The sequence below is a fragment of the Oncorhynchus tshawytscha genome, linkage group LG03 (assembly GCF_018296145.1).
Source record: "Oncorhynchus tshawytscha isolate Ot180627B linkage group LG03, Otsh_v2.0, whole genome shotgun sequence".
NCBI classification, from domain to species: domain Eukaryota; kingdom Metazoa; phylum Chordata; class Actinopteri; order Salmoniformes; family Salmonidae; genus Oncorhynchus; species Oncorhynchus tshawytscha.
Window position 1 is genome coordinate 47,828,357 of NC_056431.1, and position 27,229 is coordinate 47,855,585.

The window sequence follows — 27,229 nt, forward strand, 5'->3', positions numbered from 1 at the left end:
ACTGGGCTCAACTCTTGCAAAAGACATGGGAACCTGGAATTGGCCTACTTGAAGTGTACTAGTGTTTGGTGTAAGTGAACAATCCCCACAGTTTTATGTTGTACGTGTTTTTCAATACAACTTAAAAGTAATACTTTACTCTACTAGGCAAATCTAAAAGTGTGGAGTTTAATGACTTTTTCATACATGTTGTATGAGATGCGCGCGCAACACCAGGGCCCATGTTTTTCAGATGTCTCGCGCTGGCTGTCGGGATTGCTCAGGCGCTGTGGACATGTCCGCCATGTTTTTCATGGCACTGGGAGTGGATCACCCGAGAAAAATAGCTTCTAAATCCAGTTAAACTCGACCAGAAATGGCTTTTCGCATTTGATTTCGACCGAATGGTTACCAATGAATCCTACTATTGTGAAATCAACCGAGTCCCTTGTGGATTTATACCGATTTTCTTAGCGAATTCTGGCGGGATACATGTTTCCTTCGCGTTCTATGTGAGTGCGATAGGGGCAAACAATGAGTAAACTATCGTTCCGAGCGCGAGCGCTAGACGCCGCCAAACCTCTCCCCATATACCGCAACAAAGACCTTCCAGACCTAAATGACTGCGTTTCGATCAACCGGGCTGTGCCGCAGATGCCTACGGGGATGGAAAAAGAAGAAGAATCGGTAAGAAAACGTTTTAAATATAAAAATCTTTAAATGATTTAATGTGCACAGTAGTGCGATTGTATTCTTGATGTATTTACGCAACATTTTGTACGTATGTTTGTTTATTTATGCTGAGGTCCCGTCATTTCACGCTCGTTGCGTAGCAAATCGTAGTCTTTACGCCATGTATACTCATAGCGTAAATGTCTAGGTTTGCTTATGATTGGTAGTGCTTTTTTCGACTACTGGCGTAAATGATTTTACGTACATTTTATTGGTGACTTGCGCAATGTTGCGATTGATAACAAACGTGCGTGCGGTGTAGTAACAAACTAAGCAAACTTGCCGTCAGTGCTTTCTCATCCAACCTTTTTATAAACTCCGCAAAAAAAGGAAACTGCCAACTGCGTTTATTTTCAGCAAACTTAACATGTGTAAATATTTGTATGAACATAAGAGTCAACAACTGAGACATACACTGAACAAATTCCACAGATATGTGACTAACAGAAATGGAATAATGTGACCCTGAACAAAGGGGAGGGGGTCAAAATCAAAAGTAACAGTCCATATCTGGTGTGGCCACCAGCTGCATTAAGTACTGCAGTGCATCTCCACCTCGTGGACTACACCAGATTTGCAAGTTCTTGCTGTGAGATGTTACCCCACTCCTCCACCAAGGCACCTGTAAGTTCCCAGACATTTCTGGGGGGGAATTGCCCTCACCCTCTGATCCAAAAGGTCCCAGACGTGCTCAATGGGAATGAGATCCAGGCTCTTTGTCTTGCAGGAAATCACGCACAGAACGATCAGTATGGCTTTGTCGTGCTGGAGGGTCGTGTCAGGATGAGCCTATGGGAAGGGTACCACATGAGGGAGGAGGATGTCTTCCCTGTAACGCACAATGACAACAAGCTCAGTCCGATGACACCTCCCCAGACCATGACGGACCCTCCAAATCGATCCCGCTCCAGAGTACAGGCCTCATTGTAACGCTCATTCCTTTGACGACAAAACCGCACTTTGGCGAGGACCTGCTTTACAGGCCCTCAGTCCAGCCTCTCAGTCTATTGCGAACAGTCTGAGCACTGATGGAGGAATTGAGTGTTCCTGGTATAACTCGGGCAGTTGTTGTTGCCATCCTGTACCTGTCCTGCAGGTGGGATGTTCGGATGTATCGATCCTGTGCAGGTGTTGTTATGCGTGGTCTGCTACTGCGAGGACGACCAGCTGTCCGTCCTGTCTCCCTGTAGTGCAATTTATTGCCCTGGTCACATCTGCAGTCCTCATGCCGCCTTGCAGCATGCCTAAGATACGTCCATGCAGGTGAGCAGGGACCCTGGGCATCTTTCTTTTGGTATTTTTCAGAGTCTGTAGAAAGGCCTCTTCGGTGTCCTAAGTTTTCAGTTAAAACCAAATTCTTATTTACAATGACGACCTACGCTGGCCAAACCAGGACAGCGCTGGGCCAATTGTGCGCTGCCCTATGGGACTCCCAATCACGGTCGGATGTGATGCAGCCTGGATTTGAACCAGGTACTGCAGTGATGCCTCTTGCACTGAGATGCAGTGTCTCAGATCACCGCGCCACTCGGGAGCCCCAGTGCCTACCGTCTGGTTAGTGTCTTAACGACCGTTCCATAGGTATATGTTCATTAATTGTTTATGGTTCATTGAACAAGCATGGGGAAACAGTGTTTGAACCCTTTACAATGAAGATCTGTGAAGTTATTTGGATTTTTACGAATTATCTTTGAAAGACGGTGTCCTGAAAAGGGGTTGATATTTCTGAATTAACTAGTTAGCTAACTAGCTTACCAAATATAGTCCCTAGCTAGTTAACTTAGGGGTCAATGAGACTCTTTTCACTAAGAAAGTAATGTTAGCTAACGTACTACTACTAAGCAGGAGATGTTTGGGTGACAGATAGGAAGCCAAGGCGCCATAAATTAACCATGGCACATTTGTAGACTAATGTAGCTAGCTTACTTCTCTTTGATCTGTATTATTGTTACATCGGTGCAGATTTAGTATTGCCTGCAATTAGTCCAACAGCACTAAAATGAGCCCTACACCTTTCAAGTTGTTGCAGGAGGTTTCATCACCATACCGCTGCAAGCCGCTGTTGGTTTGCCTGTGCAGCCTATGAACCCATTCCATACAGGGTGTTATTTGCTGACGGGTGTTATTTGCTGACTGTACAGCATATGAAATGCATCCTTGCAAACATGGTAGTTTTTGATTGAAGATTAGATGTTAGTAGTGGCCAATTCCAAGGTAACAGAATGCTGCTGAGACTCAGATCTTTCACTTTAAAATGTATGCCAAACAAAAACCAATACTTGCAAAATTAAACAAACTGTGCAACTCAGCAAAAACACTACTTTTAAAAATGTCCACAACATTTAACAAAAAAAAACATTTTACTTAAAGAACAGTGTAGATTCAAAGATTGGTAACAGAATGACAGCATAATCATTCTGTTAACAAACTTTGGATCTGCATTGGTTTTTGTTGGACATACATTTTAAAGTTAAATCTAATTCTCAGCATCATTCTGTTACCATGTAATAGTCCTAGGTTTTTACTAAGTAAACACAGGATCAAACTTTCTGCTCACTCTTCTTTCTACCTCTTCTCTCCCTTACTCCCTCAATGTCTCCTTCGCTCTTCCTCTCGCCCTCTAATACACTGTCTGTCTCTCTCTTTTTGTCTGAATTGTGCCAGTACAGGTTTTCTAAATATGTCAATCTTTCTCTCCCTCAGGAGCACCATCTCCAGAGGGCCATCTCTGCTCAGTCGGTTTTCAGGGAAAAGAAGGAGAACATGGTCATCCCGGTGCCGGAGGCAGAGAGCAACATCACTTACTACGACCGTCTCTATAAAGGAGAGCTCAGGATCCCCAAACAGCTCTTCCACATCCAGCGTGAGTAGCATTTTCTTGGCAGCAGCTTCTGTAGGCTACTCCCCCTCCCATCCAACTCTTACACACACTAGGGCTGGGTGGTATACCGTATTTTATGATATACTGGTATTGATGCAGGGACAGGTTTGGGTTTTTACTTCTATACCGGTATTTGAATGTTTGTTAAATATGGTACTCCATGTGTAATGTCAATTTTTATAGTTTAACAAATCACTTTCACAAGATGAAATCTGTCCTCAGCCAACCAGCTGTAATCAGAGGTCCTACATTAATGAATTTGCACCAAGAAGATCTTTTTTCTGACCTAATCTCATCCTCTCTTCCTCTCATAGCCCTGGGTCTGGATAATGAGCAGCCAGACTATGACATGGACTCAGAGGATGAGACTCTCCTCAACAGGCTCAACCGCAAGATGGAGATCAAACCCATACAGTTTGAGACCATGGTAGACAGGTTGGAGAAAGCCAGCACAAACCAGGTAACATAACACCCTCCATCTAGACCAGCAGCAGTTATCAAGAGAGCTTCTCTGTGCTAATAGAAGATTTACCGTTTTAATGCCAGAGGGCCTGGATGTAATGTTGCTTTAAGAGGCTTTGCTCTGGAAAATAATCACAGGAACACTGTAATAAACTAAACTTCCATCTCTGTTTGCTCACAGCTGGTCACTATCACAGAGGCCAAACTGCTACTGAACGAGGATGACTACCTCCTGAAGTCAGTGTACGACTACTGGGTGAGGAAGAGGAAGAACTGCCAAGGCCCGACGCTCATCCCCCTCATCAAGCAGGAGAAGAGAGACGGCTCCACCAACAACGACGCCTATGTGGCCTTCAGACGGCGCACAGAGAAGATGCAGACCAGGAAGGTGAGAAAGGAGAATCACATAGCTTGAACTGAAAGTGTGTCCCCTCACACTTCGATTAGATGCAGGTTCACTATCGGGCAATAATTATCTATTCTTTCAAGGTTTGAAGCCTTGCACAATTTAATTTATCATTGTGTTGCAAGTAATTTGTTTCATGTTAGTCCCGTTTTACATTTGACTTATTTAGCAGATGCTCTTATCCAGAGTGACTTGCAGGCGCAATTAGGGTTAAGTGTCTTGCTCAGGGGCATAACGACAGATTTTCACCTAGTCGGCTCGGGGATTCGATTCAGTGACCTTTTGGTTACTGGCCCAATGATCTTAATTGCTATATGCCCCATTGATGTGCTCTCCAAGAATTTTATTGAATATCTCTATACCCTAACTCAGTCAGGACCTCTGCAGACCTACTAATCTGCAGGCATTTTGTGTACCATGCATGCAATTTGAGGTCAAAGTACACCGGTACAAGAAACTTCCCAGAAATAGGCAAAAATAGGCTTTGAGTTGGCACATAGTGGAGCTGAGCCAATCAGAGAACTTGCGCGAGGAGAAAAAAAAGTCGTCCCGCCCCCCGTAGTCGTAGTACTATTTTTCTCCCTCGGGCTTGATGGCAGCTCTCCACTTCATCTGTTGATACAACTGATGTGTGGGGAAATGGAGAACAAACTGTTTGCTCGATACATGTTCCAAAATTGTATGTGTTGGTTAAGCACAACCACTACTATTTAATTGTTAGCTCCTTAGCTAAGGTGTCATTAAGACAAAGGTAGTCAATTAGGCGAGAACACTTTCTTGCCCGCACAAGCTTTGATCTAAGCAACGGTAGAAGGCACGACCTCATTGACGAGCAAGGAAGCGTGCAGTGTTGCGGTGGTTCATTGTCCGTCACTGCGTGCATGGAAACAGACATGGCAGAGAAATGTTCCGCTAAAACTGTCCTTCATGGAAAGTTATTTTAGACTGTTAAAGATTAGTAGGCATATCTTAATTAATCAGCACTTGATCTGTCCTCTTGATATAGCTGCATGTTAACAGTATTAGCCTGCTAATGATGTGATAATAGTCAGTTCACCCATGACAACAAAACATGTTGAATGAATAGTAGTCAGACTTGATGGATGAGGTCAGGGATGGAGATCTGAAACCAGCTCATATAGGCCTAGTTCAGTTTCATATTCCAGATAGCCTAAAGTAAGCTAGACAACTGCATTGCACCCTGTAATTGAATTATTCTGAATTTTTAATTCAGGCCAGTTTACATTTTGACTAGACTCATTACCCCCAAATTTCACCTAGAAAGTGTGTAGTGTTTATTTTTTTTATTTTACCTTTATTTAACTAGGCAAGTCAGTTAAGAACAAATTCTTATTTTCAATGACGGCCTAGGAACAGTGGGTTAACTGCCTGTTCAGGGGCAGAACGACAGATTTGTGTGTGCCGGTGGTACTCTTAAATTCTTTACGGTTGGCAAGTCTGCCTGTGTCGGCTTGATGATCCTGAGGGTTTGAATAGTTGTTTGACCGTGTCTCTCTCTTGTTCAGAACCGTAAGAATGACGAGGCGTCCTATGAAAAGATGCTGAAGCTCCGGAGGGAGTTCAGCCGCACGGTCACCATCCTGGAGATGATAAAGAGGAGGGAGAAGAGCAAGAGAGAGCTGCTGCACCTAACACTGGAGGTGGTGGAGAAAAGGTGAGCCTTAAAAGCAATTGGGGGGAGGGTTAGAGGGATGGTAGCCAGTATGTGTGTTAGATTGTTTGCCCTGTTTCTTATGTGTGTGTGATTGTAGCCAGTGCCTTATTAGTGTTACATGGTGTAACTCAGCAGGGCTTCCTGTGTCAGAGCAGACTAGAGGTCATGCTGAGTGATATAATTTATTTATTTTAACAAGGCAAGTCAGTTAAGAACAAATTCTTATTTACAATGCCGGCCTACCCCGGCCAAATCCTAACCTGGACGACGCTGGGCCAATTGTGCGCTTCCCTGTGGGAACTCCCAATCACGGCCGTTTGTGATACAGCCGGTAATTGAAACAGGGTTAGGTTTTGTAATGACGACTATAGCACTGAGATGCAGTGCCTTAGACAGCTGCGCCACTCAGGAGCCCTATATTGCAGTACTCATTTAGTTTCTAACACTGTAACAGACTTCTTCTAGTCATGGTGATAAAAGAGAACAGCCTGTCCTTACATGTTGTTGAGTACTGTCAGTCAATATGAATGATGGACAAATTGCTGCCTTTTTTTCCCTCCCTTCTGTCTTTTTCACCCTGTACAGTGGCTTGTGAAAGTATTCACCCCCTTGGCATTTTTCCTATTTTGTTGCCTTACAACCTGGAATAAAATATTGGGGGGGTTGTTGAAACATTTGATTTACACAACATACCTACTACCACTTTGAAGATGAAAAATATTTTTGTTAATCAAACAAGAAATAAGACAAACTGAACTTGAGCGTGCGTAACTATTCCCCCCCCTCCCCCGAAGTCAATACTTTGTAGAGACACCTTTTGCAGCAATTACAGCTGCAAGTCTCTTGGGGTACATCTCTATAAGCTTGGCACATCTAGCCACTGGGATTTTTTTCCCATTCTTCAAGGCAAAACTGCTCCTGCTCCTTCAAGTTGGATGTGTTCCGCTGGTGTACAGCAATCTTTAAATCATACCACAGTTTCTTAATTGGATTGAGGTCTAGGCTTTGACTAGGCCATTCCAACACATTTAAGTGTTTCCCCTTAAACCATTCAAGTGTTGCTTTAGCAGTATGCTTAGGGTTATTGTCCTGCTGGAAGCTGAACCTCCATCCCAGTCTCAAATCTCTGGAAGACTGAAACAGTTTTCCCCTCAAGAATTTCCCCATCCATCATTCCTTCAATTCTGACCAGTTTCCCAGTCCCTGACAATGAAAACATCCCCACAGCATGATGCTGCCACCACCATACTTCAATGTGGGGATGTTGTCCTTGGGGTGATGAGGTGTTGGGTTCATACCAGAAATAGTGTTTACCTTGATGGCCAAAAAGCTCATTTTTTTGTCTCATCTGACCTGAGTACCTTCTTCCATATGTTTGGGGAGTCTCCCACATGCCTTTTGGCGAACACCAAACATGTTTGCTTATTTTTTTCCTGGACACTTCTGTGAAGCCCAGCTCTGTGGAGGGTATAGCTTAAGGTGGTCCTATGGACAGATACCCCAATCGCTGCTCTGGAGCTTTGCAGGTCCTTCAGGTTTATCTTTGGTCGCTTTGTTGCCTCTTATTAATTCCCTCATTGCCAGGTTTGTAGTGCAATATTCTTTCAATTTTTTAATAATGGATTTTATGTTGCCTGTGGGATGTTTTTTTTTTATAACCCAACCCTAATCTTTACTTCTCCACAACTTTGTCCCTGACCTGTTTGGGGAGCTCCTTGGTCTACATGGTGCCCCTTGCTTGGTGGTGCCCCTTGCTTGGTGGTGCCCCTTGCTTGGTGGTGCCCCTTGCTTGGTGGTGCCCCTTGCTTGGTGGTGCCCCTTGCTTGGTGGTGCCCCTTGCCCCTTGGTGCCCCTTGCTTGGTGCCCCTTGCTTGGTGGTGCCCCTTGCTTGGTGGTGCCCCTTGCTTGGTGGTGTTGCAGACTCTGGGGCCTTTCAGAACAGGTGTATATATATTGAGATCATGTGACAGATCCTGTGACACTTAGATTGCACACAGGTGGACTTTACTTAACTAATTATGTGACTTCTGAAGGTAATTGGTTGCATGGGGCTTCATAGCAAAGGGTGTGAATACATACTCACGTACCACTTTTCCATTTTTTATTTTTTTGAAACAATGTTTATTTTATTTCACTTCACCAATTTAAACTTTTGTGTATTACATGAAATTCAAATATCAATCTATTTAAATTCCACGTTGTAATGCAACAAAATAGGAAAAACACCAAGGGTGATGAATACTTTTGCAAGGCACTGAATAAATGTGTTCCTATTATTTGTCTGTTTCCATGTAGATATCAGATGGGTGACTTTACGGGTGAAGTCCTCAGTGAGGTGACGGCCCCTCTGGCTGAGAAGCCCATCTACACTGCTCCAATCACTCTAACGAACGGGAACCGCCATAACCATAAAGCTGAGATCAAGGTTAATATAAGGGCTTATATCAACCATAACTTTAACTCTACTTTTACCTGATGTTTTTACGTTTGACATTGAAGCAGTTCAGAAGAGGGGATGCTGCAGGATGCACCGGCAGCACACTGATTACGTTGAAAGAACTTGAATACAGCAATGACCTCTTTTCACTCTGAACATTTTACCATGAATAAATCTGGTCTCTGGCTCTTGACACTTCACAACTTCTAATTCCATGATCTTTCTCTTTCAGACGCACAAGTCTGGTAGTCTCCAGCACCATGGGCACCACCACGTCTCGGTGAAGGACGAGGATCCCTTTGACTTTGTCAGACCAAAGAAGAAGTACGCCAGGCGGGACCCCCTGTGCCGCCCTGGCAGGCCCACCAAGCGCCAGCACATCGTTAACAAGGCTGATATTAAACAGTATGACTTCCACAGCTCTGGAGACGAGGAGGAGGACTACCCACTGGTCAGTACCTCTGAGAACAGGGTCCTGATGACAGTTTCATGGTGAAGTTCATACATTGTCTTAATTGGTTTGTGAGCAAGTATGTATTTTGAAGTCTTGTTTTTTTTGTCTCTTTCAGTCTCCACCATCAGAACCAGATGAGGAGAATGATCCAGATGGTGCATTTGCCTTCAGAAGGAAAGCAGGCTGTCATTACCTTGCTGTGAGTCTCACTGCAATCAGAAAGAAGTGCAATTAAAATATATTCTCTCACATTCAGTTCCGATTCCACACATCATTACAGGGGGGCATTTGCTTCCAGAAATCGACATTTTCAAAACGTAGACCATGAAAGAAATCTGCATCTTAAACTATTTAGTTAGCGTTTTATACCATTTCACCTGTGTTTTATATTGAAAGTCAATAATGGCTGTGTCCGAATCCCCCTAATAGTTTGACATACTTAAACTGCATACTATGTGCTCATCGTCGCATTCTATTTAGCATGTACCGTTGAGTCGAAAGTATGCTGTATGCCACGGCCGCAACGCAGAAACGACTCCTGGCTGGCTGAGTAGGTGGTGCGGGGCCTGTGTGCGGGGTGGTTTTTCCAAATTCAACAGACATGCATCACATTAACCAGCCTGATAATAGCTAATTTCCAATTATATTTTCTTTAAAGTCTGAATAGAATAAGAATGGGGTTATAGGCCTATTTAGGTTGGTTACAGGCAGACTTGGCTTATACCCTGGCCCATATAACCAGGTAGACTAGTTGAGAACAAGTTCTCATTTATAACTGCGACCTGGCCAAGATAAAGCAAAGCAGTGCGACACAAACAACCCAGTTACACATGGAATGAACAAACATACTGTCAATAACACGATAGAAAAAGTCTATATAAAAAAAGACTGATGACGGAACCAAATGATACGTTTCTATTTCAACATATTTATTAGTGAAACCAATGTTCTGTAACATTTATACATTAAATCAAATAGCCTAATACACACAAACTTTTCAAATGTTCAAATCAAAAGGCTAAATTGAGAAGTGCGACTGAAGCACAAAATGATTCCTTTTGCATTTGTAATTTGGAGCAAACTGAGCAGAATTTACAATTAGAAGCATTTTAGCATTTCTTTTCTACATGAAAATGCAAAATCCTGTGTTAACGCGAACCCTGTTATTGGTCTGTGGTAATATTGTGGTATTGGGTCTAGTCTGTTGGTAAGATGGTATTTGGCCCTGTCTGTATGATACTGTGCTATAGGTAGCCTAAATCAGTAACTGTTTCCTCTGCCTGTCTTTGCAGCCCATTGTGGACCAGAGCTCTGGCCTTCTGTGGGATCACCCTGAGCTAGCAGGGCTGGATGCCCTGCGGCACCGTCACTCCCTTACTGCCCTCTCTGTACCCCAACGCTGTGTGGGACTGGCACGCAGGAGGGTGGGGCGAGGTGGCAGGTAACCAACTCCTCTTATCATCCACCTATCTATCTCCTTTTTGTTTAGGTATTCTGTTGTTTTATTAAGGGCCATTGATACATGTTAACTCGCATTGTGATTTCTCTGAATGAAATCTGATTGAATTGTCACTAAGATTCCACAAATTCCCCCTCTCCTCAGGATCCTGTTGGATCGGGCTTCATCAGACCTGGACATCGCATTAAAGCAGCTGGACTCAGCCGTCGCCACATCCTCCCCCTTCACCAGGCCTTGTGCTCCAGACCTTACTGATCCCTGGCCCTCCTCACAGAACCACAGAACTATGCCTGGCTCTGCCTCGTCACTGGCAGACATCGTGAGCAACATCCAGGCTCTGAGGTGGCGCTGTTTCAGACCTAGGCCCACCCAGGGTGACGGCAGTGGTGACACGAGGACGGGCAGATCTTCCATGGATACCACGTTGTCTGGAGGGCTGTTGGTTCACTCCAAGAGAAGTGGCAAAGGTAAGCTCCTCCTCAACCCCACCCCATGGTGATTCTAAAGTCCAACCCTCCATCTCACAACGGCCTCTGCATTTATATGTTGGAACCAAGCCGGTCCCAAACATAATTTAACTGTATAGGCCTAGTTTCCAAGTTGGCTGTATTTTTTTAATTGTGCTGCTTGTGGAACACATTTGGTTCTACATTGAAAATAGGCAGGTCAGATGGGGTTTGTTTGTATTTGGTGTTTTTTTTTTCCTCGTCAGCCCCCTGGTTGCAGACTGTCATCTCGTTTCTCAACAGTAACTGTTCTCATGACTGTCAGCAAGTGTTGATTCATAACTCCCAGTCAGACATGATTTGTGCAGGGAAGTGGAAAGGCTGCCACTGAACCGTAGACTGTTAGGGGGGTTGCACTTCAAGGAACTTCCAGTCAATCAGTTGCGGCCACTCACTCCTAGCTGCATTTTCTGCCACTAGGACCCCTAGTGTTAGGGAGTGGTAACCAAGGCAGTCTTTATCTCCTCGCCATATTTTCCTCCCTTCAAAGATTACTACAGGTCTCCATCTGCTCATTTTCCCTCCCTCTTTGCTGTGTACTTTCCCCCTCTCTGTCTCTCTTTTCTCTGTCGCTCTCTATCTCTCTCTGTGTCTGTGTCTGTCTGATGGTATTGTCCCTATTCTCCTGTACTGACAGGAGGCATCACAGAGGAGCAGTACCAGGTCCATCAGCAGGCTCTGGCCCAGATGCAGAAACAGCAGCTGAAAGCTGCTCCTCCCCAGCAGCATTCCTCACTGTCAGAGCGACAAAACACACAAGTACACACACCGTCTTTCACCTCTTCAAAGATAACTGTATATACACAGAATTCCAGTAGGTGGGGCAGAAAACATTGTCATATCCATTTATATGTTGGTAGGTTTCAAACAGCTCAGTGTATATATGTTTTGATGTATGTTATGGCAGTGTTAGATTCTAAAGACTACTAATATTGTGTTGTAGACTTCTGGCTCCACTGATTGCATCATATCGAAGACTCTGGACTCAGCTAGCGCCCATTTTGCGGCATCAGCTGTCATCAGTGCATCAGGCCAGGTCAACAATGAGAACAAATCACACAATACCAGCGTCAATGGGGTCGTCCAGACTTTGGGTGAGCTTTGGATGAACATGTTGTCTAGATTAGAATGTCATACATTTTAAATCTATGGACTCTTCTCTGATATTCTATTGTAGTTTGGTACCATAGTGGAGGCAAATATTGGAGGAATTAAAAAATACTTATTGTTTCTGATCGGGGGATGCTAAATGACCACCCCACCTCATTAATTTACATGTAAGGTATGTGCTTATTCAGGTAATAGGCCTACTCAGGTTTGACGGTGTCATATCACCTCTCCTGCAGGGACCTCCAGACCTCTTCACTCCACCAGCACATCCCAGAGCGGCACAGGGTTGGACAGGTCAGGTCTTACCTCCTCCAGCGGAGGCCCTCCGCTACCTGCCCACTCCACCTCCTCCTCGCCTCAGTCTCTGCCCAACCACCGAGGCCACGGCAGTGCTGTCTCCCCTGCCCATCACCACCACAACGCCAGACCCTCTGCCCCCTCGCCGTCTGCCTTAAAGCTGGCCGCCGTGGCTGCCAGCAGCCTGGACCGTGTGGCCATGGTGACGCCCGCCTCTGCCATCGGCAGCATGGCCAGGTAAGACCAGAATACATTTCAGTTGTATGTATTTTAGTATGTCCATAACTTCTGCCTCATCAACACACCAGAATATATATCCGTATGTTCATTATTTTTGACCTGTCCAGCAATTACTAGAGTCTTAATTTCTTGTTTTTATTTTATTTAGAATGGCTGATATACATTTGTTTTCATTTTCCAGGCATATATATCTGAATAATGAATTACTATAGTTATTCATTTTTGTAGGGATACTCACGAACCTGAGAGACATACTTTGAACGGCATATCAGAGACCACAGTACCAATGGAGGTGACATAACCCCCCTCCCTTCCTCCTCCCTCATCGCCATTCTGCTCAGACCGGTGAATGTGACAAACAGAACGCAAGCTCCAGCCCCAGCCACCAGAGGGCACGCGTATACAAGGACCTATACAGAATCGAGCATATCAAAAAAATTTGAACGTGTCAATATTATAAATGTACATTTTGTAAATTGAGAATATCACTACCTTGTAAGATAGTATATTTGTATCATTAGTATGTTTTCTTTTTTTCTGTTATGTGAATTCTAGTAAATTTGACATCATGCTTTTGCACTTGAAAAATGCAAACAATATATAGTACATGTAAAAATGCAAAAAAACGTTTGTTGGGATCATGAGCATGAACCACGGATCCTGTATCACTCATTTTACCACTATTTATTTTGCAATGTTTACATTTTTGTATCTCTACAGACGAAACAAATCAGCAAAATATGGGCATCGGTCTTGCTAGTATATTTGGTTCTTGTGCTTTTTTTCTAAAGATGGGAAATGAGCCTGATTTTGATTTGGTTTCACAAATTGAATAGTTATGGTCTTTTGTAAGTAGATTAGCAGTGGCATTTTTTTCCCCTTCAGACAAGTATTTTCTGTTACTTTGTCAGTTGTAACAGGAATTGATTGTCTTTTTAATTTTTTATTCTGTTTTCTTTTTCATTCAATGCCGAATTTTCCAAAACAATGAAGAAATCTTAAAAATGAGCCATTCTCCATACAAACCTATTTATTTACATTTAAATCCAAATGACAAATAAATGCATCCTAAAATCAATCTGCAGATGTAAAGCAAGAATTTTTTATAATATATTTGCCTTTTTTAAACGGGTAGGGAGTTTAAGCCAATGAACAGTACACAGGAATATTACCATTCTATCTGTTATGTATTGCGCTGTATAATCTTGCACATTACTTGGCAACTCTTTGAACGACTACCCCTTTGGATTGGGGGGTGCACATCAATATTTTGGGGTATTTTTTTCTTCTTTGGTCAAGGGGCAAGTAACATGTTGAAACGATGTCTGATGGTCAGTGATTGACCTCCCCTGTAGATATGTAGTTGATCTAGTGATGTCCTGTAGAGATATTAGAAACATGTTTAGATAATTAGTAATGCCTAGTGTTCATGCACTATTTCTTCAGACATACATTTTTCCCTGTTACTTGTTCTTGGAGTGTTTCAGAAAGAAATGCTGGGAAATAAATATATCTATACATATCAGTATAACAACTCTCTTTCCTTTGGTTTACGCCATTTCTTCACCACTCTTCTTTTACAGTGAGTTACAGTACCAGTCAAATGTTGAGACACACCTACACATTCCATGGTTTTTCTTTATTTTTTACTATTTTCTACATTGTATAATAATGAAGACATCAAAACTAGCACATGGAATCACGTAGTAACCAAAAAAGTGTTAAACAAATGAAAATAGATTTTATATTTGAGATTCTTCAAAGTAGCCACCCTTTGCTTTGATGACAGCTTTGCACGCGATTGGCATTCTCTCAACCAGCTTCATGTGGTAGTTACCTGGAATGTGTTTCTATTATTAACAGGTGTGCCATGTTAAGTTGATTTGTGGATTTCTTTCCTTAATGCTTTTCATCCAATCAGTTGTTGTGACAAGTAGGGGTGGTATACAGAAGATAGCCCTATTTGGTAAAAGACCAAATCCATATTAGGGTAAGAACAGCTCAAATAAGCAAAGAGAAATGACAGTCCATCATTACTTTAAGACATGAAGGTCAGTCAATCTGGAAAATGTCCAGAACTTTGAAAGTTTCTTCAAGTGCAGACCCAGAGTTACCTCTGCTGCAGAGGATAAGTTAATTTGAGTTACTAACCTCAGAAATTGCAGCCCAAATAAATGCTTCATAGAGTTCGAGTAACAGACCGATATCAACTGCTCAGAGGAGACTGCGTGAATCAGGCATTCATGGTCGAATTGCTGCAAAGAAACCACTACTAAAGGACACCAATAATAAGAGACTTGCTTGGGCCAAGAAACACAAGCAATGGACATTAGACTGGTGGAAATCTTTCCTTTGGTCTGATGAGTCCAAATTTGTCCACTGTGTCTTTGTGAGATGCAGAGTAGGTGAACGGATAATCTCTGCATGTGTGGTTCCCACCATAAAGCATGAACGATTTGGTGTGGGGCTGCTTCGCTGGTGACACTGGGATTTATTTTGAATTCACGGCACACTTAACCAGCATGGCTACCACAGCATTCTGCAGTAATACGCCATCCCATCCGGTTTGTGCTAAGTGGGGCTATCATTGTTTTTTCAACAGGACAATGACCCAAAACCACCTCCAGGCTATTTGACCAAGGAGAGTGATGGAGTGCTGCATCAGATGACTTGGCCTCCACAATCACCTGACCTCAACCCAATTGAGATGGTTTGGGATGAGTTGGGACTGCAGGGTGAAGGAAAAGCAGCCAACAAGTGCTCAGCATATTTGGGTAATCCTTCATGACTGTTGGAAAAGCATTCCTCATGAATCTGGTTGAGAGAATGTCAAGAGTGCAAAGCTGTCATCAAGGCAAAGGGTGGCTACTTTGAAGAATCTCACATATAAAATATATTCGGATTTGTTTCACACTTGTTTGGTCACTACATGATTCCATATGTGTCATTTCATAGTTTTGATGTATTCACTTCTACAATGTAAAAAATAGTAAAAAATAAAGAAAACCCTTGAATGAGTAGCTGTGTCCAAAATTTGACTGGTACTGTATGTATTTCGCCTTGATTTAGGTTTTATTGTGGCTCTGGAAAGTTACTGTATGCTACACCTGTTGCTGGGGTTTAGTCTTCAGAATCCTATAAACCTAGTAGTTATCCTTCACTGCAGTCTGTACATCTGTCGTTCTGCCCCTGAGCAAGGCAGTTAACCCACTGTTCCCAGGGCGCCGAAGACGTGGATGTCGACTGTGGCACCCTCCCGCACCTCTCTGATTCAAAGAGGTTAGGTTAAATGCGGAAGACACATTTCAGTTGAACAACTGACTAGGTATCCCCCCTTTCCCCTAAAATGTATTCCAATCGAGGTCAGGAGTGAGGTTGTAGTATAGGCTAAAACAGGCTTTTCGGCGCTAGAGTCCTCTGTATGGGACACCACAGACGGTCGGCCCATCATTCACAGCAAACCCACTAGAGGGGAACATCGAGCTGAGTGATTAGCTTCCATGGAATATTGGACCATCAATTCCATTTTACACAGAAATATTTGTTCTTATGGTGATGTTTAAAAATGTAACCTACCCGTGTAACACTTATTTACAACACATGCAAAGTAAAATTATCTTTACAATCTCTTGTTTTATATCGTTTATCAATATGATTTGAATACTCCTCCCAGAATACCATAGAAGTCCCGTTCGGGCTGCAAGCGTGTTAGGCTACCGCAACATCAACAACCTCACCTTCACTGAGGTGGACCAAAGTGGGATTGACAGCATTAGAGCAAGGAGCTTCAAATTGGTCGATGCTGGTCCTGATGCAAGACGCATCGGTGAATACGGGAAGTCTTTAACCAATGTTTGACCACGAAAAGGGGAACTCGCATTCAAATCGACGCTATCAAACGATAGCAGCCAGACCATTCATCAATCTATTGTTTTCCTTTTAAGCAGGTAACGTTAGACTAGGATTCAGCCTAGCGCCAATCGTTGAATTGACAGGGATGTCGATCGAGATTGAATTTCAGCGAATGACAAAGGAAATAAGTGCTTAATTCCATCTCAGTAAAATTGCAGTAAACTTCGCGATAGTTAGCCTAGAGAAAGTTATTTGGGTTATCTGGTTGGAAATAATCTAGTGCTGTGGACATGGCGGATGCTGCTGAGTGCGGTGTAAAAGTGATGTGCCGATTCAGGCCTTTGAATGAATCGGAAACCAACAGAGGAGATAAATACATCCCGAAATTCAAAGGCGAAGACACGGTGGTAATAACGGTGAGTAAATCTTAATAATTTCATATATATATATATATATATATATATATACGCCTAATATCCATGGTGTAGTCTACAAACAAAGCCATGATACAGGTGCCTAAATTCACTCAAATTCAGTCTGACAAAATAAATGTTGATGTGCAAGGTGACATTGTTTTATACGAATTAATAAATAGGCGGTTAATGGGCATTTGTTTTGAAGAATAATGGTGGAAATGCCAAATAGAGTGACCAACATTGTGATCAATGATTCCTGTACTCTGCTATCAATGGAAGCGTCTCTCCAATTTGGGTCTGGATGGATCATGATCGAGCTACAGGGGCATAATTACCCATGATGTACGCTTGGTGTCAAACGAATAGATAGTAAAATAGTACGCTGTGAATGTTTATCTCGACATCATCATCATTAATTCAGTTTGCCTAGTGGTGTTCAATGGTCACCGAATGGACGGTAGAATTCACACCTTTCCCCCAAGGGTCTGCGAGTCTGTAGACTGTCAATATGTGCTGTCATCAATGGCATTACCAACATATTACGTCATCAACGTTAAATTGAAATTAATATAACCATCTTCGCTGTAGGTGAAAATTAACTTTAATTGAAAGAAGTTCGTTGTATCTTATGCTTAGTCATTTCAATGTCATTACATTTCCATCCTGATGAGAAAGCTATGGTCTCATAATTCCTTCATGTCCCTTCATCTTTTTGCATGCTTTTCACTTCACCCCTACCTACATGTACAAATGGGTTGATCTCAAAGGTTATTCATTTTAAGGTAGATCATAAAACAACCTATCTGAAAGAACAAATAAAAGTCTTCTATTGTCAGTACATGGAATAAAATGAAAACACAGGCTCATGTTTGAAATCAGAACGAGAAGTATCTCCCTCCCTCCTTTGTAGTGGCCACCCTAAATCAAGGTTTGATTCTATTGCTACTACAGCTAGAGGCTCCCAGCATGAAGCCAGTCAGAGTCTGCATGAGTGGAGCCCATTACATGGGAAACAGCCTAGTTTGTCTTAGTTTGGCCTGTCTAAACCCATAGAGACATCATCATTGACCAGACAGTAATTGGAATGGAAAACCTATGTCATCCCAGGGAGGGGAAGGCAAAAGAGGAAATGACCATCAGAAGAGAGAACTGCTGGCTGAGTGAGTTTAAGTAGCGTAAATAAGGACCGTTTTTTTTTTTACCAGTAATGGAAAAGGGGAGGGGGTTGCGAAGAAGCTGATTGAAGCATTACCTAGGACATCAGACGTGTGTGTGTCTGCTGTGTGTTTGTGCGCACGTTTAATTTCCCAGTTAGTGCTGGAATAGAGCCTGTGTTGGACTGATAGTATTGTGCTCAGGAGGATTTGTGCAGGTAGTCAGTGTGTCTCGTTTGCCGTCGTCTGAGTTCTCCTAGGCTAAGCTGTGCTGTGAAATACACAAAGCCAGCATACCTATTTCCTCAGTTCTGCCACTAGCCCGCTCCTCTCCCATATGCTAGCATCATCCTAGCTGTGCCCCTCCTCCTCCTCTTCCTTAGCCTTGGGGGAATATACATGGTTCAGTGCCAGGGCAGCTTCACTGATCTCTAGCTCATCTTAGGCTGAAAGATGACATCAGTAAAAGACCCATGATGTTTATTATTTGACTGGAGAAATGGATGACTAGACCTACAGTACATCATGTTTTTGGAGGCCCAGTGATCATTGCTCACACTGCATGCTTCTGCGAGAACAGGTGCTCAGTGGGAAGTATAGTATAGGTGATAGGGATGGTCACTCTCAGTGAGTGTTTCACACGCACAGAGGGTTACGATCCCCAACAGTGCAGCATCTGAACCTCAGCTCTCAATTAAATGTTTTGCATTGGACACTTGGGATTTTGGGAAAAAAAGAGATATTTATATTGAGATATTATTTTTGACGATATGTTGGATCGTTTTGACAATGTCGCAATATTCTTTTTGCGCTAGTTTGCTGTAGCTGCACCATAACGCCAATACTTTTCCTTCATAGCTTGTTCTCCATCTTGTTTTTAAATCAGGAGCCCATTTGTTTTCAGTACTCTTATTTCCATGACTGATCAATATGTTTAGAACATCAAATCGCAATGAAATCACAGTATCGAACCGCAACACATATAGAATCGTGAGAATCGCAATACATATTGTATCGGCACCTAAGTATCGTGATGACATCGTATCGTGAGGTCCCTGGTAATTCCCAGCCCTATTACACACCCTTATCTTAAGGCTAATATCGATCTGGGATTTTATTTCTTTTTTTCATAGGTTAGAATCTCTAGCTAAATGTCCCCTCCCTGCTATTGTCCCAAGTTATTGGGTTACTCATCACAAGCGTTACGCTGGAGGATCAGATCCAGTATGAACAGTTGTTACAAACTGTGGACACAGTAGCTTAACACATGCACATATATTATAGGCCCACTGTGACTGCATTTAACTGAACTCCCTTCATTATGGACTGTTAAATTATGAATATGTTTGGAACCCATGCAAAGCAAGGCAGGTTCCCTTTGTGCCGACACGTCCGACATTAGTGTTTGCCTTAGCCCAGGGGAAGGTGTGGGGGTATGGTTGCATAAAGCCAAACCAGACAGAGCAACATTAATGCATGGATCGTTTGTAAAGGGGGGAAGGGGAACGTGTTCGGTAACAAACACACACATTCAGGCCTACTCTTGTTCTTTCCATCTGTTACACTAAATCAGATAGAAATATATTACATATTTACTAGAAGCCTAGAGTAGATCTACATATCATGCAAAATAAAGCAATGCACCATGTATTCCTCTTATTCTTGCCCTGACATTTAGATGTATTGATTTGCAGCATCCTTTCCATTTTGTAACCTACAGTAGTCTAATTGCTTAACAGAGAGAAGCTGATGATTTCATGCACATAATTGCAAAGCTTCAAACAGCCATGTACTGTTTGTGAAATGAACCGGGGCGCCTGGCACCTTCTACCAGACCCTTTTTAAAGGCACTTCAATCTTTTGTCTTGCCCATTCACCCTCTGAATGGCACACGTACACAATCCGTCTCAATTGTCTCAAGGCTTACAAATCCTTCTTTAACCTGTCTTCTCTCCTTCATCTACACTTATTGAAGTGGATTTAACATGTGACATCAATAAGGGATCATAGCTTACACATGGATTCACCCTGGTCAGTCTATGTCATGTTTTGTACACTCAGTGTACATTTTGGGAGAAATCTCCAAATCCTCATACTCTTTGAGTCTGGGGAGGGCTCTGCTGTGTGTAATAGATTTTTTTGTGACTCCCCATTAGAGCAAGGATTAAATTTCCTGTGAAATCTGTAATTGGAAAAATCACAGCAAAACACAATTTATGACTGTGTCCCTTTGATTTAGTTTGATCCTGTGCATGGTTGGTTGTCAATATCCACATACAGTGATCTTTATCAACATGTTGCCCAGATAAGATCTGTGATGTGCTGCAATAAGGTTAACCTCTCAATCTCTGTTTCTTTTGTGTGGTGTGGGTGAACACATGAACATATGGGGGTGGGGCAGGACTGGCTTTGGTTGAGACATTCATGTCACCGATTTAGACAAAGCCCCACTACAGAATTCAATGGTGAAGGTGCATAAAGATAGAGGAATTCCAATATGACATCATTGTTTTTAGCACTACCAACAGAGTTCTTAAACTACGGTGCGTGACATGGTTCAATGTGCCAGCAAATCAGCACAATCTACTTTTTAGTCGTTTTTTTAAAATTCCCGCTGTTGGAGCTTGAATTTGGATCATGTATACTGTGCTAATTACGATACAAAAAAAACATTAACAGAAAGTTATGTACAATCTGGCATACTGAGCAAACGAGACATTTGTTGTAAGTACATGGGGGCCGCCATTTTTATGCACCGTCGCCATTATGCATTTTCATCTTACCCAAATTTGATTTTATACGAGTAGTAATGGTGTTTGACACCATGCTTATTTATACAAATCAATACAACGAGCCCTTCCCAATGATGTAGATTTTTTAAAATTATAATAAAAATAAAATGTGTAACACAAGGAGTAAAATACACAAGAATGGAGCTATATACAGGCAGTACCAGTGCCAGATCAATGTGCAAAGGTACAAGGTAATTGAGGTAGATACAGTTTGTACATGAAGGCAGGGTAACGTGACTAGGCATCAGGAAGATGAATAATAACACGAGTAAATTCAGAACAGAGTACCAGCAGTTTATGAGTGTAAAAGTGTGTGTTTGTCTGTGTTTGTTTTGTGGCGGTATGCTTGTGTGTGTTATGTGATTGTGTGTGCACGTATGTAGTGTATGTGTGTGGGTTTTGTGGGAGAGTAGTGTGTGTGTGTGAGTGAGTGTGTATATACATGTATAGTCTTATGCGTGTGCATCGAAATCAGTGCAGAAAGTCCGGATAACCATTTAATTTACAATTTATCATGGCTATTTAGCAATCTTATGGCTTGGGGTTAGAAGTCATCTTTCATGAACAATGCACAGCACATGCTACTGGCTGCTCTCTTCAGCAGCACTGGTTTAAATTGACACAACTTACTACTATAGCCTCAACCTGTTTTAGACAAACATATACAGTACATCACTTATTTATTAATGTGCACAACAATGATGTATTAGATTACAATGTGTAGTGTATTTATTAAGGGAATAGCGTGTTTACGGTATTAAGCAAACAAGCCCAGCCTTGTTTCAGTTCTATTGCTGGTTCTGTGTGTATTTATAGAGGTGAAATATAGCTGTGTCTTTGTTTGGTCGAGATACAGGGCCATGGCTGGAGCGATGCGATGCAGCTGGGTCTCTTGGGTAATTTAGTCTCCATGACGATGTATGCCGGATGTCATTAGAGATGATTGAAAAGGGAGCTGGAGGTCACAGGCTAGAATCATCGTCGCCAATTACAAACACACAGACCAACACACCCTTTACAAAGAGAGTGTATGCATGGTCACACATACAAGTGTATTTCTTTCCTACACCTGCTCTCTCTCTCTCCTCTCTCTCCTCTCTCTCTCTCTCTCTCTCTCTCTCTCTCTCTCTCTCTCTCTCTCTCTCTCTCTCTCTCTCTCTCTCTCTCTCTCTCAAAAGAAGTTAGGTACCAGTATACCCTGCTAAAGACCCTCGTCAGGCGGTCCTCCAGCATAATGATGTGCACACAGTGAGAGCATGTTCATTTAATAATGCCTGAGACATCATGCAGTCCAAAAGAGCAAAGGCCTTGGCCTTCCTTTGGGACAGCACATCAATTATTGAGAGGTCTAACATGGCATTTAGAACATGTGTGTGTGTGTGTGTACCTGCCTGCACGTGCGTGCGTGCGTGTGTGTGTACCTGCCTGCACGTGTGTGTGTGTGTGTACCTGCCTGCACGTGCGTGCGCGTGTGTGTGTCCACACATCATTTATTGAGCTTGTGGAATAGTGTATGTGTGGTCACATGCATTTGTAAATCTTGCAGACTGCTGCAATACTGCTATGGGTTTTCAATTTGACTTTCAAGCTTGGCTAAAGGTATTGCTCATAAGTCATTTAGAACACGTGTATTGAGCTGTGAGGTGAATTTATGGGAGACGTTATGATACAATTTCATTCCATATTGAAATTTCATATCGACTAACCTGTACCCCCGCACATTGACTCGGTACCACCTGTATATAGCCTCGTTATTGTTATTTTATTGTGTTACTTTTTATTTATATTTATTTATTTATTTATTTAGTAAGTACTTTCTTAACTCTATTTCTTGAACTGCATTGTTGGTTAAGGGCTTCTAAGTAAGCATTTCATGGTAAGGTTGTATTTGTATTTGTGACAAATACCATTTGATTTGATTTGAAACGTTCTCGTAAAAAGACATTGAAATTGTTGAGAGTGGCTACCTTATCTCTTTTAAATGTTTGGTGGTTGATAACCTTCATAAAACACACAAGCAGTGCCCTACGATTGCTCAAAGGATCTTGCTGAGCAAGAGATTACGACATAGCCGACCGCCTTCCTGTCAGCGAGAGAGAGAGAAGTCTACAGCACTCAACAGCAATCATGTTTCCATCCTCCTCCTCCATCCGCTGAGGGACACCTGGAGCCGGCCGACATCCAATCATTGCAGGCCTCTCCCTGTGGGATGCAGTTTCCATGGCAACCGGGTCATTGTTGGAGCTTACTGCTGTTCGGGTTGACCCCGTGCCTGCGCTATAAAGGCCTGGAAAAAAAATAATCGCTCCTCTGTCAGAAAGCCGGTCCAGAACAAAGAGAGCCAAACATAAAACAAGCCGCTTAATAGCCTCCTTGGGTTGGGCTTGAATCAAACTGGACCACACACAGATACACAGGTGGTAGTGGCAGATGATGTCATGTGTGGGGTCTTTGTTTTCACTGGACCAGGCTATCATTGTCACATTGCCCCATGTTAGTTTCATATTGATTGATTTCTTGTTGTCTTTTCACCATTAATTCAGTCAGTCAGTGTGATAGGAAAATAGTGTGGTAGGAAAACAAGATGACCTCATTTAAAAATATATATGTAGCTCCATTATCTTTTCTACATACTTTATATCTTGTTACAGTCATTTAAATGTACACTCTAAATGTTTTACCATCCTAATTTCTTATTTTTTGCATATTTTCGAGTGGTGGCAAATTAGTATAGGGGAAACATTGCACAGAACCTAAATATTTCGTGCTAGCCCTCAACTTCACATTACTCTCTGATGTTGGGCAATAGCTGTACTAGAGTTTCAAGTGCGTCGTTGTATGATCTTGTTTATTTATGGTCGCAAACCATCTGTAACTACAACACTGATCCACAACATTGATCCATGTCAAATGTTTGCGCGCATGACTGTAAGTCGCTTTAAAAGGGTTTTCTGTTATTATTATTATAAAAGTATTTGATTAACAAAAAAAATTTCAGTTGTCTCTGTCTCTAAAGTAACATAATAACGTCCAGGCCCATAGTGTAAGGTTGAGACAGGTGACCTGTCCTGTATTCTTGTGACAGGAGAACTGATTCGATGTCAGGCTAGCGTTGCCACGGCTCTACCTCAGAGCAGAAGGTGACTGGTTTAGTGTGACACCTGCTAGACTGACTGACTCTGAAACAGATCTGGAGAGAACAAGGTCACCAGAGTCAAAGCACCTTGCTTGATGTAATACAGACCCGATTTGATCACCTTGTCAGATTGTCAGACCCAGCTAGCAGTCAAAAGACTTTAAGAAACAGTGAGAAATGCCTGTGATGAAAAGTGTTTAACTTCCATTCAGTTTTGTTGATATGAAAATAACTCAAGGCTTTAGCTTGACACTGATTTCTCAGGGGCAAATGAAAGGTGGAATGAGATGGGGACTCTCTTGACAGTTTCCTTCCTCCTTTTTCCATGCAGGGCAAGCCTTATGTGTTTGACCGAGTCCTGCCACCCAACACAGCCCAGGAGCAGGTCTATGATGCCTGTGCCAAGCAGATCGTCAAAGGTAAACGCTGTGCCCTATAATCTCACATCCTCACCGTCGTCATGTGAACTCAGTTTCAGACATATTTTGAAAGAGTTAACCCCACTGTGTTTTGTTTTGCAGATGTGTTGGGTGGGTACAATGGAACCATCTTTGCCTATGGCCAGACCTCATCAGGCAAGACTCACACCATGGAGGTAAGTCTGGAGGACATTTTTAGTCCTCATTGGGATTTGAATGAGAGCCAAAGAGATTCGGTCAGAGATAAGATTAAGGATAGCAGTATTGAATAATGATACACGTAATCACAGGACATGTGAAGCCACAGTGCAAGTATGGCCATTAGCAGCTAGTTTTAAGGAGCTTTACAAGACAGCACGACGGAGAGGCCCATGGAACATGAAACTGTATAAAGAGGAGACAGAGGTGCAGTCTAGAAGCAGGGTGAACCTTTGGCCTCACTGCCTGCATCATCTGTAGAGGGTCTAGTGACCCATTGACTGAGCAGGGATTGACTGGAGTTTAAGACGTTTCCCTCAGTCATAATCCTAACATGGGAGAGAGTCGCACAAACATGATTTTTACAGGCGGATTGGAATTGTGCAGTGGTTTCTACTGAGGCGGCATGACACTTGAGATTTCACTGACAAACACATTTGAAGCTGTATCTGTCAAACACGTTTGTTTCATTAAAGGGAGGTGCCAGTCAGGCAGCATTCAAACACACACACACACACAAATATGAATATTTTCAGTAAAAAATCTTGTTCAAGCTTGTGAGAAATGTAATTCCTAATTCTCCTCAGATGGGAACATTCACCAACAGTCCCTCCCTCCTGCTGCGTCTTCCTTCCTGGCATACCTTTATTTAGCCCGACTGTCTATGCCAGACGGCACGCCAAAATAGCAGCGAGGTGCTTCTCTGCCACAGTTCACACGATGTGCCGCCATGCGATTTACACATACAGTATAGCCTCCTATTCAGCTGCAGCCGTTCCCCTGGTAACAGCCCAGAGAATCTTCAGCAAGCTTGAGGATGAAATGGAGAAACATTTATACCATCCACAGGTTTCCTTAGCAGGTGATGGAAGGATGGGGAAAGAGATGGTGGCAGTATGATTAGCTTCCATGCAAGCTCTGCCAGCCTGACCAGAATGTACAACTATCCCTGTTATGTGTTTCATCTAAAACACTATTATACATCTCCCCATACCTAGAATCAAATTACAGTTTGAAGGACGTGGCAGCCCTGAGGCGAAGGGCAAACGGTAATAGTCCATTGCAGAGTAAATTATTGCCGAGACAATAACATTTTTAAATTGCAATTTGGCTGTTTAAGGAAGGGTCAGACTGAATTAAATGGGGATTGGGATGGAGATGAGAGGACTACATTTTTGAAGGGATACAGGCTGGCCGAGGAGTCTGTAATGAAACCCCCTTGAGGTCCCATGTATATTTCATTTTAATATGTGGACATAGGCCTTATGTAGACTAAGGGTGTTAGTGCAGGGTTGTCCTGCACGTTGTAAAAACACAGAATGCATTGATTGAATTTTCTAAACATAGCAATCAATGTGAATGCAAAGAAGACTCGGACCACAGAATACGTGAAGTGAACTGGCAAAAGAGTTGAGTCCTCATTCAAAGGCAAGGGCAGTGTGAATACAAACCGAGTTCTTTAGCTTTTTTTTACCCTAGAGTTCCCTTTAAAGAGGACCGAGATCGGTTATTTTAAAGAGGAATATACAGTGCATTCAGAAAGTATTCAGACCCCTTGACTTTTTCCACATATTTTTACATTACAGCCTTATTCTCTAATGTATTAAATTGTTTTTTCCCTCATAAATCTACAGACAATACCCCATAATGACAAAGCAAAAACAGTATTTTTTTGTTGTTCTTGCTAATTTATAATAATTTTAAACAGAAATATCACATTTACATAAGTATTCAGACCCTTTACGCAGTACTTTGTTGAAGCACCTTTGGCAGTGATTACAGTCTCGAGTCTTCTTTGGTATGACGCTACAGGCTTGCACACTTGTATTTGGGGAGTTTCTCCAATTCTTCTCTGCAGATCCTCTCAAGCTCTGTCAGGTTTGATGGGGAGAGTTGCTGCACAGCTATTTTCAGGTCTCTCCAGAGATGTTCGATTGGGTTCAAGTTCGGGCTCTGGCTGGGCCACTCAATGACATTCAGAGACTTGTTCCGAAGCTGCTCCTGCGTTGTCTTGGCTGTGTGCTTAGGGTCGTTGTCCTGTTGGAAGGTGAACCTTCGCCCCAGTCTGAGGTCCTGAGCTCTCTGTAGCAGGTTTTCATCAAGGATCTCTCTGTACTTTGCTCCGTTCATCTTTCCCTAGATCCTGACTAGTCTCCCAGTCCCTGCCGCTGAAAAACATCCCCACAGCATTATGCTGCCAGTATCATGCTTCGCCGTAGGGATGGTGCCAGGTTTCCTCCAGACGTGACGCTTGGCATTCAGGCCAAAAAGTTCAATCTTGGTTTCATCAGGCCAGAGAATCTTGTTTCTCGTAGTCTGGGAGTCTTTAGGTGCCTTTTGGAAAACTCAAAGTGGGCTGCCATGTGCCTTTTACTGAGGAGTGGCTTCCGTCTGGTCATTCGACCATAAAGGCTTGATTGGTAGAGTGCTGCAGAGATGGTTGTCCTTCTGGAAGGTTCTCCCATCTCCACAGAGGAACTCTGGAGCTCTGTCAGAGTAACCATCGGGTTCTTGGTCACCTCCCTGACCAAAGGCCCTTCTCCCCCAATTGCTCAGTTTGGCCGGGTGGCCAGTTATAGCTCTATGTCTGGTTCCAAACTTCTTCCATTTAAGAATGATTGAGC

The 27,229-nt window shown here is 42.7% G+C and overlaps 2 protein-coding genes across 4 annotated transcripts in view; both read left to right on the forward strand.

The window, feature by feature from the left end:
* Positions 1 to 241: 241 nt before the first annotated feature.
* On the forward strand, positions 242 to 14,169 carry LOC112237571 (enhancer of polycomb homolog 2). Of its 3 annotated transcripts, none has more exons than XM_024406188.2 (14): positions 242 to 666; positions 3,415 to 3,574; positions 3,907 to 4,052; positions 4,236 to 4,442; positions 5,987 to 6,135; positions 8,431 to 8,560; positions 8,805 to 9,023; positions 9,142 to 9,225; positions 10,319 to 10,467; positions 10,630 to 10,952; positions 11,629 to 11,750; positions 11,935 to 12,085; positions 12,338 to 12,635; positions 12,851 to 14,169. In XM_024406188.2, the coding sequence occupies exons 1-14, from the start codon at positions 514 to 516 to the stop codon at positions 12,864 to 12,866; spliced, it is 2,307 nt and encodes a 768-aa protein (XP_024261956.1). In that variant the 5' UTR covers positions 242 to 513; the 3' UTR covers positions 12,867 to 14,169. The 3 variants fall into 3 exon arrangements, with proteins under 3 accessions (XP_024261956.1, XP_024261952.1, XP_024261961.1); XM_024406184.2 differs by having other exon boundaries at positions 12,867 to 14,169; XM_024406193.2 differs by lacking the exon at positions 12,851 to 14,169 and having other exon boundaries at positions 12,290 to 12,393.
* A 1,932-nt stretch (positions 14,170 to 16,101) lies between these two features.
* kif5c (kinesin family member 5C) overlaps positions 16,102 to 27,229 on the forward strand; it is a 31,526-nt gene continuing 20,398 nt past the window's right edge. Inside the window, exons 1-3 of the mRNA XM_042318376.1 lie at positions 16,102 to 16,906; positions 24,320 to 24,407; positions 24,510 to 24,583. Of these exons, the coding sequence (XP_042174310.1) occupies positions 16,781 to 16,906; positions 24,320 to 24,407; positions 24,510 to 24,583 (288 nt within the window). The 5' untranslated portion in view covers positions 16,102 to 16,780. The remainder of the gene's footprint in view (positions 16,907 to 24,319; positions 24,408 to 24,509; positions 24,584 to 27,229) is intronic.